At 41.7% G+C, this 13,899-nt stretch overlaps 1 protein-coding gene across 1 annotated transcript; it reads left to right on the top strand.

Annotated features, from left to right (window-relative positions):
• Window positions 1-8,306: 8,306 nt before the first annotated feature.
• On the top strand, window positions 8,307-13,899 carry LOC127528884 (GPI transamidase component PIG-S-like). The gene is made up of 3 exons (XM_051930403.1): window positions 8,307-8,405; window positions 9,284-9,423; window positions 13,726-13,899. The coding sequence occupies exons 1-3, from the start codon at window positions 8,387-8,389 to the stop codon at window positions 13,882-13,884; spliced, it is 318 nt and encodes a 105-aa protein (XP_051786363.1). The 5' UTR covers window positions 8,307-8,386; the 3' UTR covers window positions 13,885-13,899.

Genomic DNA, 13,899 nt, shown 5'->3' with positions numbered 1-13,899 from the left:
AAGGTTTCTTTACTTCTACTCCACACAAAACACAGGACTGCAAACCTCTGTGTTTCTTTGAGCTACACATCAGTCCAGCAACTTTCTTCCCAACTCAATTCTTAAGATCCACAGGACTATTAAGCTCAATTTCATTAGAGCTACTGTATATGACTGCCCAGTTTCCCCCCCAGCATCACAAAAGTCTGGCTCAGTAGACTCCATGGAAGATACTGTCTCACCCAGTGTCGCTCCTCAAGTGCTGCACTGCACCAATTTTATGTGCAGTTATTTTTTCTTATGCTTCGTCAACAAACTTTCGCAAGTGTGTGATGTGCTGGAAAATTCAAATTCAGTGAACTTTAGTATTTTCTACATAGTAAATTTCATAGTAATCACTATTTCAGTATGAAGAGCGCTGGTAAGGTTTAACTAGAACACAAGCTGTAGACAGAAATGAGACCATAAACATGGTGGTGATCATGAGCCAGAATGTGCTTCACAAAATGACACGACATTTAAATTAACATGAACAAACTGTCATTAAGAGTAAAGTGCCACCAACTCAGTAACTCATAAGAATTCCTAAGTGACTGAAGTACTCGACAGTGAGTTCCTGTGTGTTAATCCTTAGTGTATTATTCTCAGAACTTGAACTAGAACACTCAGCTGTGAGATGCGAAAAGCAGGAATAGTAAATATATAATATACTAGCTGTGTAAGCAGCACGGGGTCCTAGAAACTATTGAAATCGTCAGAAAAAAACTGAAATGTAGAGATGTCAGGTAGTTGAAAGGAACTACTCTGAGCATCTCTCTCCTAGGAGGTTTTGTTTTGCCGATGTGCTCGCCTCGCTTGTGCTTTAGCGACGGGAGAAAAAGTAAAAGGGATACCATTTTGCCAGTGTTGTTAGCAGTTAAGCGACTTTGTCTTTCTTCTGAGGTTTCATTTTGCCGATGTGCTCACCTCTCTTGTGTATTAGTGGCTAAGCGAGTTTCTGTTTCCTCGGAGGTAGAGCCCAGACTCCACCTGTCACTTCCGGGCCAGACAGACAGACACACACACACACTTCCATGCGTAGACATTTATATTTAAGATATCTACTCTCTATATATAAAATCCTAAGCCTAAAAGTGCAACGATTTTGTGCAACGATTATATGTGACGTTATTATGTCACTTTTTTGTCACGCTTTAAATCGGGCTTATTTTAAAACCTACATATACAGTATATGTTTGGTATCATTCTTTTCAGAATTTATCAAATTTTAATGTGATGTTGTCAGATTTTCAGATTCTTATTCTGTTTTTAAGTTATTAACTAAAAAATGTAAAGAACTCACGTCCTGCGATAAGAGACTTTGTGCCAAGAGATTTAACCATGCCTGGGGCCGGAAATAAAAGGCAAAGAGTAGGACAGCTGCTGTACAGGCTTTTAAATGTTTGAAGCACCACGTGAGATGCAGATCACATGGCACGGCAGCAGCACTGTTGAATCGAGCAAAGAGGAGTTAAAAAAAAAACTGTATTTGTTTCCTATTGTATCATCGTTTAAGAGGGGGTTTCAGAGGAGCGACTGCATCTCCTTGGGGTGTGTTCAGCCCCCCCTCTTCACAAGTAGTGCAGGCTGGGGGGGATGGAGAGTGAAGCGAGCAGGGCAGAACCCCCTAGTATATATATATATATATATATATATATATGATATTAAACAGACAAACAGTACCTGGGGCATCTTCATAAATCTACATTCAGGGTCTTCATTATTAGTTCCAAATTGCAAAGAGGATGTTTCCGCCACAACAACTCACTTTCCTCATCCTGTTATTTTATTTAGGACTATTTTGCATTTTTTAAATTCCAGAACCTGCAATCCCTTATTGGAACATACATATAAGGAAACACAATGAATTGTCAACATTCATTTTTAAAATAGTTACAGCTGAGTCAATCTGTAATTTCTTTATCACACATACATGTTGTAAACCAGGAGACACTCAGCAAGAGGAATGTACTCTTGTTCCATGCCATCCATATCTGAATTATCCACTTGTATGAGTGAATACAGTGTACTGCACACTTTTCATCTTGGTTAATAGGCCCTTGAAATGCCCTTGCTCGCTATCAAGGCTAAAGTATCAGAATAGTTGTTAACAACTGTGATAGATGGCCAGGAACCCTGCCCTGCCAGGACACCAGGAGGAAGGAGGGACCAGGAGAGCGGCACTTCTCTTCCCTGGGCACCTGGATGGTCCTTGATCCCTGGGGGACAGCGCTTCCAGTACACCAGGAAGTGCTGACAGACCAGGGATGGTGTGCGCCCGGAGTGCTTCCGGGTGAAAGGGCAGCACTTCCGCCACACTGGTAAGTGCTGCCGGTAGTTAATCATCAGGCATCTGGAGCACATCCGGGACATTATAAAAGGGGCTGCCTCACTCCATTCAGGGAGCTGGAGTCGGGTGGAAGAGGACGGAGCTTGCGAGACAGGAGTGGAGGCGGCCCGAAGGACTGAGCAAACTGTAAATATTTGTGTAATTAGTAGTGTAATAAACGTGTGTGTTGTGGACATTGCGGTGTCGTGTCTGTCTGTGGCCGGGCTAGCTATTACATGGCATCCCAGATGGGACTCTCTGCCTGTTACAAAGCGGGGTCCCGTTGTTAAAATAATTTGTAAAGTAGCCCGGCACAGCAGCATGAGATGCACAAGGTTTCAGCGCGGCGCGAGGAATGCGTGCTCCTGTAACACACACGTTTTGGCAAACCACGCAGTCCTTTGGTGGAGAAGCAATAGGACCCTGAGGACACCGCACCTCCCGATGAGCAAGAAGACGGCTAGCCACGGCCTAATGACAGCGGGCAGCCCGAAGAAGCCCATCGCTGACGAAAGGACCGGCGGGCATAAGAACCAGCCAGGCCATGGAAGCTACCTCCGGAAGTGGGGTTTCCAGAGGTAGGTATCGGACCCAGGCGGGAATTGCGTTTTTTTCGGCTGCCTACCACATAGGGGGAAACTATCCGGAGGCGTTTGGCTGGCCAGAGGACATCACTTCCGGAGCTGACAACAGGGTTAAGTCTGAGGAGGACCAGAGTCTGCTGTTGCGGAGAAGAGCCCGGCTTGTACAGGAGCGCCTGGAGTCCCAACCCATGGGGAGTGGCCTGAGAAAGCAAGCTGTGGCCAAGGGCCTGGGGGTTCCTCGTCACGCAGGGAAGGGGGCGGAGGGTGTGTGCCGGCTCCCTGCAAGTAGTGTAATTCAAGCAGGGGCGGTGAACCTTTCCCCCTCGTCAGAGGACCCGACTGAGTCTGCGCAGGAGGCTTAGCGTCTGTGTGGCTCACAGCTGGCAGGTAAGGGCAAGCAGAATGTGAGTCACCTGCCGGCTGATTTAATCTCTGTGCTTGTGGCCATACGAGAGCTGGAGGAGGTCCTTCAGCCTGTCCGGTCGCTTTCGCAGGTAATCCGAGGCCTCCGAGATACCATCCAGAAGCTGGAGGAGAAGGCGATCACGCCTCTGAAAACACTACGAGAGTGGGCGGTGCAGCACGGAGCTAAAATCACCAGCCGGAGAGACGCGGCGGTACAGGTTAGTAGGACCTGTACCGTACATAAAAGAAGAGGGCTGAGCGAAATGGGGCCGGTATCGTTTCATTCCGGTCACCAAGTAGCCAAGCCTCCTACAGTGGATCCGGGGCGAGTGGCAGATCGTGCCATAGGGGCAAGTCCTGTGCGGGGGTGTGCGAGAAGCTGGCTAGCTCCAAAAGCCGACGGCAGCCTCGCTGAGGTCACAGGGACGCAGACGGTGAGGGGTCTCTCTTTATCCCATAAGGAGACCCAGACCATCATTGCGTCCCAGAGTGTAAGGAGGAGGATCTGGAGACAGAGGTCCGGACCTCCTGACAAGGAGCAGGCTGGGCCCGTGTGCCCACCTGCTGTCAAGAACTGCCCTCTGCAAGTGCGGAGGGAAGCCGCAAGCCTAGCTGGGGACCAAGAGAAGCACAGAAACCCGTCCTGCTGCCATGTCCGGAGGGCACGGGGACATGGAGGGAAGTGTTGGTGCTTTAACTATAATAATGGTCACAGGTGTCTGTCTCTTTTAGGGTGGAACTGTGACCCAGGACATGCCGCGCCCCAACCTGTCAGAGGACAGCTGTCGCAGGATGGGCCACTTCGCCCTACGGGCTTCAGCTGGGGGTGGGGCAGTGTGATAGACGGCCAGGAACCCTGCCCCGCTGGGATGCCTGAAGGAAGGACCAGGAGAGCGGCACTTCTCTTCCCTGAGCACCTGAACGGTCCTTGATTCCTGGAGGACAGCGCTTCTGCTACACCAGGAAGTTCTGACAGACCAGGGATGGTGTACGCCCGGAGTGCTTCCAGGTGCAAGGGCAGCACTTCCGCCACACTGGGGAGTGCTGCCGGAAGTTTGTCATCAGGCACCTGGAGCACATCTGGGGCGTTATAAAAGGGGCTGCCTCACTCCATTTGGGGAGCCGGAGTCGGGTGGAAGAGGACGGAGCTTGTGAGACAGGAGTGGAGGTGGCCCGAAGGACCAAGGACTGAGTAAACTATAAATAGTTGTGTAAATAGTAGTGTAATAAATGTGTGTGCTGTGGATATTGCGGTGTCGTGTCTGTCTGTGGCTGGGCTAGCTATTACACAACATAGATGCAAACTGCTGAAAAAAAGGTTCTGCACCTCAAAATCATATTCAATATTTACTCGTTTGATGATTTCTGTCGAAACAAAGAAAGAAGTATTTTTTTTCATTATTCTCGAAACCTTTTTATCAAAAAAAGTATCTATAATTATATGTTTGTAGTGAACAAAAAATTCAATTACTTGAAATGTTCTGAGATAAAGTGTACGTAAACATAGAAATGTTCAAGTCATTGTAAATTGTGAAACATAACTCATGTTTTATAAACTTTTGCACAATCTATACTTCTAAGTAGTGCCTGATTAAGACCATCCCTTGTAGCATCCTTAGCATTATGTTTACCTCCAGAAAAAAAGTTTAAAACGTTGTTTTTTTTCAACAATAAAAATTTTATTACATGTAACAGAAACATCCATCAATCCATCCAGTATCCAAGCCGCTGTATCCCAACTACAGGGTCACAGGGGTCTGCTGGAACCAATCCCAGCCAACACAGGGCGCAAGGCAGGAAACAAACCCTGAGCAGGGCGCCAGCCCACCGCAGTAACAGAAACATGTAAATACCAAAATGTGAAAGTGTGATATGTTTTGAAACAGTTACCAATAAGCCCGATGTTGCAACAGGAACAGTAGAAGCGTGTTTCTGTGCACACCTTTCTTGTAATATTTTTGTTGTTGCTTGTGACAATGTGGTAGAATTTCAGTGCTTGATCTGCATGATCGAAGTGCCCCTTGTGTTATTGTAGGCTACTGTCGCACAAGGCTTAGTTTCCTCCATTTTTCTCCTAACACAAACAGTTGCTGCATTGTGAACAGCGCTTAAGGGGCTAACACCTTTCTTGTCCTTCTACTTCATCATAATCATGTTGCCTTTTTGCCACTCACCTATTTGCACAACTGTGAACCTTCAGGTAACCAAATTCACTGGGCATGTCACACCAGTTTAGTCATACAGTGCAGTAAACATCAGTCTCACTATCCACATCAATGTTTGATGACCAATTCACTTTGCCATCACTGTTACTTGATTCAACTAATGGTTCGGTTTCAATTTGTTCTAAAACTGGATTTACAGCATTCACACACCATTGTGTTTTGATCGAAGGTTCTGCTTCATTCATGAATAACCCTAATTTTCTTTAGAGTGGCAAAACGTATAGAGATATTCATGATTTTTTTTCCAGAATAATGTTGTTTAATCTCCTATATGGCACCAGAATACTGTCCCAAGAATTATTCAGGCTTAACACTGTAAAGTGGATTATTACACATCACCTCAAGTCTGACATGGGAATAATAGTACTTACTTAGTCTGCGTTACTGCCAATGAGGTTAAGAGAAAATACCATCCACCATCACTAGTGGCTGTGTCTGATAGATTAAGCCGATAATGCAATGGAATGACTCCTCCTGAAATACTGTCTTGCAGCATCCTGGTGTGCCCTTGACATCATATACAAATAATAATAATAAAAAAAAAACTATGTTTCCCCCCTTTTCACGTTTCACAACCTAAAGGACTGGGGCTCTCAGCAGGATGTAAAATGATTTACTTTTAACTCTCCCTAGGGCACTAGCTGACTGAACAAGAATCTACCAAAAGTACTTGTTTCCTAAATTCAAAGCTGTGTTTGGTTTCAACTACATCCTCCACAAAATTTCCTTTAAATCTCTCCCTTTTGTCAGGGGAATATTTTCTTTTTATATATTCCAAAAAATTATTTTTGCATGCCTACCTACTCCTTTTCATTTTATCAATAAAAACTGTGTGAATTTACCTTATGGTTATTCAGAGGGCTTTCCAGTCTGGAGAACAGTCAGCTGCCCAATTGGTTTTTACAGAGAATGTGATTGACTCAACTAATAGGGCATGTCATTAAATCTGAGGAAATATTCTGCAGTTACAGGCAATGTTATACGAATTAGGAAGGTGGGGCTGTATTATGCAAATGACAATGACAACAACATTTACTTCTATGGAACATTTTCATTCATTCAGTGGATTCAGAAAGTATTCATATCAATTCAGTTTCTGCCCACATTGTGTTTTAGATTTAATTTTAAATGGATACATTTTCCATATTTGCCCATCAGTCTACACTCAGTAACCCATAATGACAAAGTGAAAAGATGTTTTCATAAAGGTTTGTAAATGTATTAAAAATCAAAAACTAACATGTGTAAGTATTCTGACCCTGTAATCAATACTTTGTAGTAGCCCCCTTTGGCAGCAATTACAGCTTTGACTCTTCTTGGGTAAGTCTCTTGGTCAGGTTACAGCAGACTCGTATAAAAGGGTGCTGGAATGAGGAGTTCCCTTAAAGGAGCCTAGTGGACCAAGTGGAGCCTAAAAGAGCCTAGTGGACCAAGTGGAGCCTAAAAGAGCCTAGTGGACCAAGTGGAACTCAGGCACAAGATGTATAACAGCAGGTAAAAATGGAAGGATGGGATAAGCTACCCAAAGCTTGGACAGACTTATCCAAGAAGACTCGAAGCAGTGATTTCTGCCAAAGGAGCTTCTATAAAGGATTGAATTAAGCGTCTGAATACTTATATAAATGACAGATTTCAGTTTTCGATTTTCAATAATTTTGCAAACCTTTCTGAAAACATGTTTTAAATTTGTCATTGTGGGTTATGGGCTGTAGATTTATGGGCAAAACAATAAAGTAGGCAGAAAGTGAAAGATGGGGTCTGAATGGTTTCTGAATCCACTGTGTATATATATATATATATATATTTAGGATAAGCCCCAGCCCCCGTAGCCCTGTTTAGGATTTAGTGGGCCTTAAAAACGGTATTTCATTAAGTGTGTATATAAGAAAGTGAGGGAGAGATAGAGAATGTGTATGAAAAGCCATAGATGTTCCATATTGTCTGAATCAAGTAAAAGCCAAACAACTGTACATCTCACCTTTGCTGCTATGACTCTGACATCACAGATAGAATCTAGAAAGGTGAACATGGAGTATAAATAACCCATACCTAGCAGAGATCTATGAATAGTGCATGTCTTTCTTGAAGAGTGGCTCTCAGATCACCTTGAAGGTAATGATAAGATCTGTTTTCCAGGTTTTAGAAATCTGAATGCCATTTTCACATAACTGATCCAGCTTGACATTATTCCTTTGTCGATTGGGCTGTTTAAAAAAGCATTTTCTACGATGAAGCTTGTATGCAATTTACAAAATCTCTCATTTTCAAATAATGGAAAAACATTTCTTCAGAAACTGGTATTTATCTTAGGGCTGGTCCAATAAAACAAAAATGTCGGTAATAAATTATATATGAGAGCATTAGAGATCAAACATGAAATTTATGGAAACATGTAATTTATACTGAAGGAAGTACTTATGGATTCCGAAGATATATTTTTGTAGTATCTATGAAACACATTTCTAGACATAGACATAAGAGAGCCGCGATTGAGAATGAGACATAAGACTGTTATACATAAGCTGGTACATGCTCAAGTAATAAATAACTCACGTCAGAATCCCTGAGTCCGAGCCTAAAAGCCTAGGAAATCATTTTTAAGTTGAATTCCTCAGTGCCTCTAGTAGACGATGAGCACAGTTAGACCTTCGCGAATCGTCACCGCCTTTTTTGGCCTTTTGTGCATCCGGTTACACTGAGTAGTTTCCATAGTTCCCCATTTCCGACAAGGCGGTGTCGACGAGAAAGCTCCGCCTTTCTGATGGCTTTCAGTCATTGGACAAGACCCACGTCCGTCAACCAGCTGTTACCCTTCCGTGTGGACCATGGCGGATTTGAATGTGGGTGAGTATTCAATAAAGAGAGCTCATCTAGTATTAAAACACGTTTGTTAATGGAAGAGACGAGTTTCGTTAGCTGTGTGTTGTTGAAAAGGTGATTGTTCTCACTGCCGTAATTTCTGAACTAGTTTGTTATTAAGAGCGGGGTTCTTATAAACAGATAGAATATGAATCTAATTCAATACACTCCCATTGACAGGCTGCATCTGAACCTGTACACTTACACCGTCGATATACTGCTGACCTGGAAAAGGCCCCGCGTTAGAATGTTTATAAACTAGTGTGATCGCATCGATAGCCCACCCCTTAACCACCTTTTCTCATTCATATCAATAGTGTAGGAAGCTTTTAGCGACCGAACGAATGGGAAACGGCTTTTGACGAGAATATTTAGCTGTTTGGGATCCTATGAATTGGTAGCAGTGTTTAGAAATCATAGTGATGGGCTGTTTATGTACAGATGCTCCCTTGTTACAGGCTGATGAGACAGTATCTGTAATGACTGCATTTGTTGTAACTTTCCTCAAGACAGTTAAACCGTCTGTATCTTAATGTCCGTAAACCAGTAAAGTGACTGTGACTGTAAACTGGTGAACTGTCACTGATGGCATCAATGAAAGGCTGCATTGTCCGTGTTTCGGTGAAAGGGCGGTCACCATGTAGCTGAACTCTCATTAGTCCCTGATGGTATGTTCCTTTTATTATATGATTTTGACACAGTCTACTTACTGTCAATTACGTTTGGAGTTTAGATTAAATTTACTAGTCAGAAATATAGCATTTTGGATTATTATTGAAATGAGTGATAACTAAATGTCTTTTGCTTTTCAGGGGTATATTGCTTACACAATCTGTTGATAACATTTGTTCTCTTTTTGCCAGAAAAACAGCGGGGTAAATATGCTGCCCTTTCTATCGCAGCTATGGTAATTGTGGTGGGCTTGCCGTTGTGGTGGAAAACCACAGAGACGTATAGGGCGTCGCTGCCATACTCCCAGATCGGTGAACTGGACACTTTGCAGGTGACTATTCCTCCCGATTCCTCATCACCAGTACTTTAGAACGGAAAGATTAAGTTTTATTTCTATAAATGCCTTAAGCAGAGATATATATTAAAAGAAACCATTCATGTGTTTAATTGAGCAACATACAAGAACAAAATTTTGTTGGTAAAATGTGAATATAAAGCTTCTATAATGGACTGTCAGTGAGTTTTCTCTTATTCATTAAGATTGGTTTTGGCACTCAGTACCGAATCATGTATGCTGTTGTTTGTAATTACGGAGAAATGGATAGTAATCTACCTGTATTTCCACCCAATCACTTTGTTTCCATGGCACCTCAAATCCTGTTAATGATTCCAGGGTAATCAGATTTAAAAAGAAACTGACTAAACTGCTACTAACTCCAGGAATTGGGGTTTCTCTTAGAAATGTAATTATAAAAATTCTGAGCAGTAAAAATAGGTGCCCAGTGTCCAATCATGTTCATATGAACTCCTGCTACCTTCTGAAAATCTTTCCATTTTTTAAGTCAATCCACCTACCTGGCCATTATCAAAATCCACTGTTTTCATTTCAGAGTTTGCTTTGACATTCATCTTATTTTGGTAGAATTAGACCCAAAGAAAGAATCAAGTCACAATAGAAAGCCATTCCTTCATAGGACAAGGATAGAATTGAGCTCGCACTTTGACACGTAATGATACCAAGCAAATTTGGAGTTTTTAATCATTATTTTCCCTTTCTCATACTTCTATGTTAACCTTTTAACCTCACTCTCCTTTTTCAGTTTAAGCTGTTGAAAACGCACAATATTTATTAGGAAACTCTCTCGTACTTTTCAAAAATTCTCCATCCCTAAGCACTGTCTGTTTAACCACTGAAGTGTTTTAGATTTAACGTAGGAATCCTGTGTTTATATGTGCAGAGCACAAACTGACAGTTTTAAGATTCTTTTTTTAAATGGGAACTCTTTCTCGACATTACGTTTACTTCAAAGCAGTTACAGTTACTTGCCAATTTAATAATGTTTGTAAGTTAAAATATAGAATACTGCACAAGTAACAAGCAAATGCAGAGCAATTAGCTGCAAGGGAAGTGTGGACTGGGACCAGTAATGCAACAGAAATTCAGCACTCCACTGACATGTCCATTTATAGCCTCCTGTGGTGCTGCCTGCATTGCTCACCTTTTTTAAAAGACCAAAGAGAATTTAACAGGAATATGTAACTATCTAGTATTTGATTTATATATTTCATGTAGCTTTTATCCCTTCTCCATCTGGTTTCCTACCATATGAAGTGTTTAATGAACCTAAGAACATAAGAAGGTGAAAAACTGAGAGGGGAGCATTCAGTCCATCAAGCTCATTTGGTTAGCAAAATTGTCGCAAAAACCCATCTATGTTTTTTGCTACAGCAGCATGACTAGTAATTTGTTCTAGAACCCCACAAACCTCTGTGTTAGGAAGTGCTTTCTGGCTTACATCTTAAATGCACCTATCTTAATTTTCACTGATGTCTTCCAGCATGTGATTCAGTGTTTGTCGAAGCAGATTAGGCAGCACGGGCACCCTCAGCGCCAATGAAGGCACTCGGAGTCTCAGGACAGGCACCAGAATCAGAAGCACATACAGACTCAATTCAGATGAATTGAGCAATTCGCGAATATGGCGATCTTGTATTTATTACAATTCTTATCAAAAGTTTCACCTCAATCAGTTTCACTCAACACTCCTATCTGACTCCAGTTTCCCATGGCCTTGGTTCTACCTCTCATTAATTTCCACCATTTTTTCCTATCTTAATGAACACGGCACTCCATCTTATCTTTCAAGGCCAGAGGTCTGGGCAGCTGCATCTCTAAGACAATAGCGCTGTTTCTTATAGACCACACTTTCCTTGGCTTGTCATCACGTGTCCAGGGAGGCAAAGGCCTAGCTGCTGCAAGTGAAAGCAAGCGGCCTATCTAACTTTCTCTCTTGGTTAAAGTCTCAGTAGCTGCACTTCTTAAAACAATGACCTCTTTAGCCTTCTCAAAGTACAACAGTGTCCTTGACTGAAGTTTTTAAGTATGACAGCAAGCTAATGATAGTTTGCAGCTGCAAAGAGAAAAATAATAAAATATGCAGGCGCAGGCTTTTTTTTATGATTTAACCCTTACTATACTAGCGTGCTTTAGGAAAAATACATAATTTTCATATATGCTTATGACTCTCTTTGAATATATGTAAATCATCAACCGTTAAGAATATACTTTTCTATATGTTTAAGTAAAGAAGTCTGCTAGATGAGTTGTTTCAGGTGCACTTTGAGAACATTGTACACCAGCGTCCTCTGCTCAAGACTAAAGAGGTTTAATAGCTCTGTTAGAGTAACACGTGCACTGGGATGCACAGCTCTTTGTGTAACATGGTACACTGAAGTTCCTCAGATCTTCTTATGATAAAGTGCTGAAATTTACTTTACAGAAATTATTAAAGCATGGCAAATACGTTAGTAGCTGACAGTGGTACTTTGTGTATAGTTTTAAGGTATATAAGACTAGTGGTTTCCAGGTTCAGTCCTGGGGGACCCCATGTGGCTGCCAGTTTCCCACCAGTTTCAGAATCAGCAAGTTATTTTCCATGGTACTAATTTCATTATTTAACCAGTAACTGCGCCCTGCATGATAACAGTGAATAAACTTGACTTGAGCATTCATAGTTTTCATACTCAGTTTTTGTGTTGCAATTACTTAGTACGTTTTCCTTAATTTTTCACTTAAGTTGGCACTTAAGTCTTCAATCTGCTTCAAGAATGATTTAAGATATGAAGAGGTAGCGGAAGTGACGGTGAAGGTGGTAGGAATGAGAAAGGCGCCCATATGCATGTACTGAACGGCCCGCCATGCTGGCCTCTGCCGAAAGTTGATTCTACAATAAAATAAAATAAAAATAAAAACAGGAATAACCTTGGAGGTTAATCATCACCCCGAAAGCAGATAGTAGATGTCAAGTAGTATATGTGTACCAAATTTCAGGTCAATAGGTCAAACGGTTTGTGAGCTACAAGTGATTTAAAATCCTGGACAGACAAACAAACAGCCACGGTATTATATTAAGTCCTCCCTGTGTGGAGTTTGCATGTTCTCCCCGTGTCTGCGTGGGTTTCCTCCGGGCGCTCCGGTTTCCTCCCACAGTCCAAAGACATGCAGGTAAGGGTGGATTGGCGATTCTAAATTGGCCCTAGTGTGTGCTTGGTGTGTGGGTGTGTTTGTGTGTGTCCTGCGGTGGGTTGGCACCCTGCCCAGGATTGGTTCCTGCCTTGTGCCCTGTGTGGCTGGGATTGGCTCCAGCAGAGCCCCGTGACACTGGTGTTCGGATTCAGCGGGTTGAAAATGGATGGATGGAGATAAGCTGGTCTTTTTCTTGTTATTCTGAAATTACATTTCTAGACAAATTGGAAATGTTCATATTATTTCCACAGTTTTGAATTCTCAGCTCTATTTTTTTGGTCCTTTTCCTATCAATTCACTTTGTTTCTGTGGAGTTTGGTCACTTAATTAATAAAAACAGACAGTGAGTGGAATAGACAACAAGACAAACCACACTAAAATGCCAAAAGACTACTTGTCATAATCACTAGAGAACCCATTAGTAAATAATAATTAATGACTTAAATAAAAAAAACACTTGGAGACGTGAAATGAAAATCATAATGATGGTGATGGAAATCTTAAAATGCAGGTAAAAACTCTTAAGTTATCTCCGTTACACAAACAGCTGCTTGATGCCTTCCTAACTTTTACAAAGTCGGTTTTCAGATTTCTGGATTGATATCAGAACATTAAAACTGGTAAACAATATTTTACTTAATTAAGGTAGTAGTCCAGTTAAAAGCAAAACCTGGTTTGGGTCAAAGGGGAGTTCTATAAGACTGAACCTAAAAAAAACACTGATATAAGAAAGCAAGATACAGTATGTATAGAGACTGACCAAAAGACACATTTAAAAGGTTTAAGTGAATCTTTTGGATAATATAAGAGTGTCGGGGAATTCTTCAGGAGAAAGTGGAGATTGCTGCAAGTGCAAGTTGGTTTGCTTTACTCAGCCTGTTGCCACAACAATCAAGATGTTTCAGATAATGTGATAATTATAACATGTGACGTATGTGGCTAAACAGTAATGAGTTATTCCTTGTAAAGCAATGATCATTTTATTGAAAATTTTAATCTTTCTTTTTTTTTTTTTTACAGTTCCAATGTTTGATTGCTTTTGGAACTACAGTAGTATGTTCTTAGTTTTGTACCTTATTTAACCAATTTTTTCATATTTGTTTTAAGCTTCAGCTAACAATGGAGGTAGATGTTATATTTACCAAAGGCACTTTGACAGCAGAACAACAGAATAAGGTTCCTATGAGCCAAACTCAGGAAAACTATTACAAAATGAATGGTGAGTACTTGTCCAAAGTTATTTGTGCCATCACTATTGTAGAGTAGAGGCCTCCAGTCATA

This window comes from Erpetoichthys calabaricus, chromosome 8 (genome assembly GCF_900747795.2).
Source record: "Erpetoichthys calabaricus chromosome 8, fErpCal1.3, whole genome shotgun sequence".
Classification (NCBI taxonomy): Eukaryota; Metazoa; Chordata; class Cladistia; order Polypteriformes; family Polypteridae; genus Erpetoichthys; species Erpetoichthys calabaricus.
Note: the sequence above shows the minus strand (reverse complement) of the source record. Positions and strands in the feature narration are given on the sequence as shown.

Coding starts and splice junctions, on each gene's coding strand:
- LOC127528884 (XM_051930403.1), top strand. Junction 9,424..13,725: donor GTGAACTGGACACTTTGCAG/GTGACTATTCCT, acceptor ATTTGTTTTAAG/CTTCAGCTAACAATGGAGGT.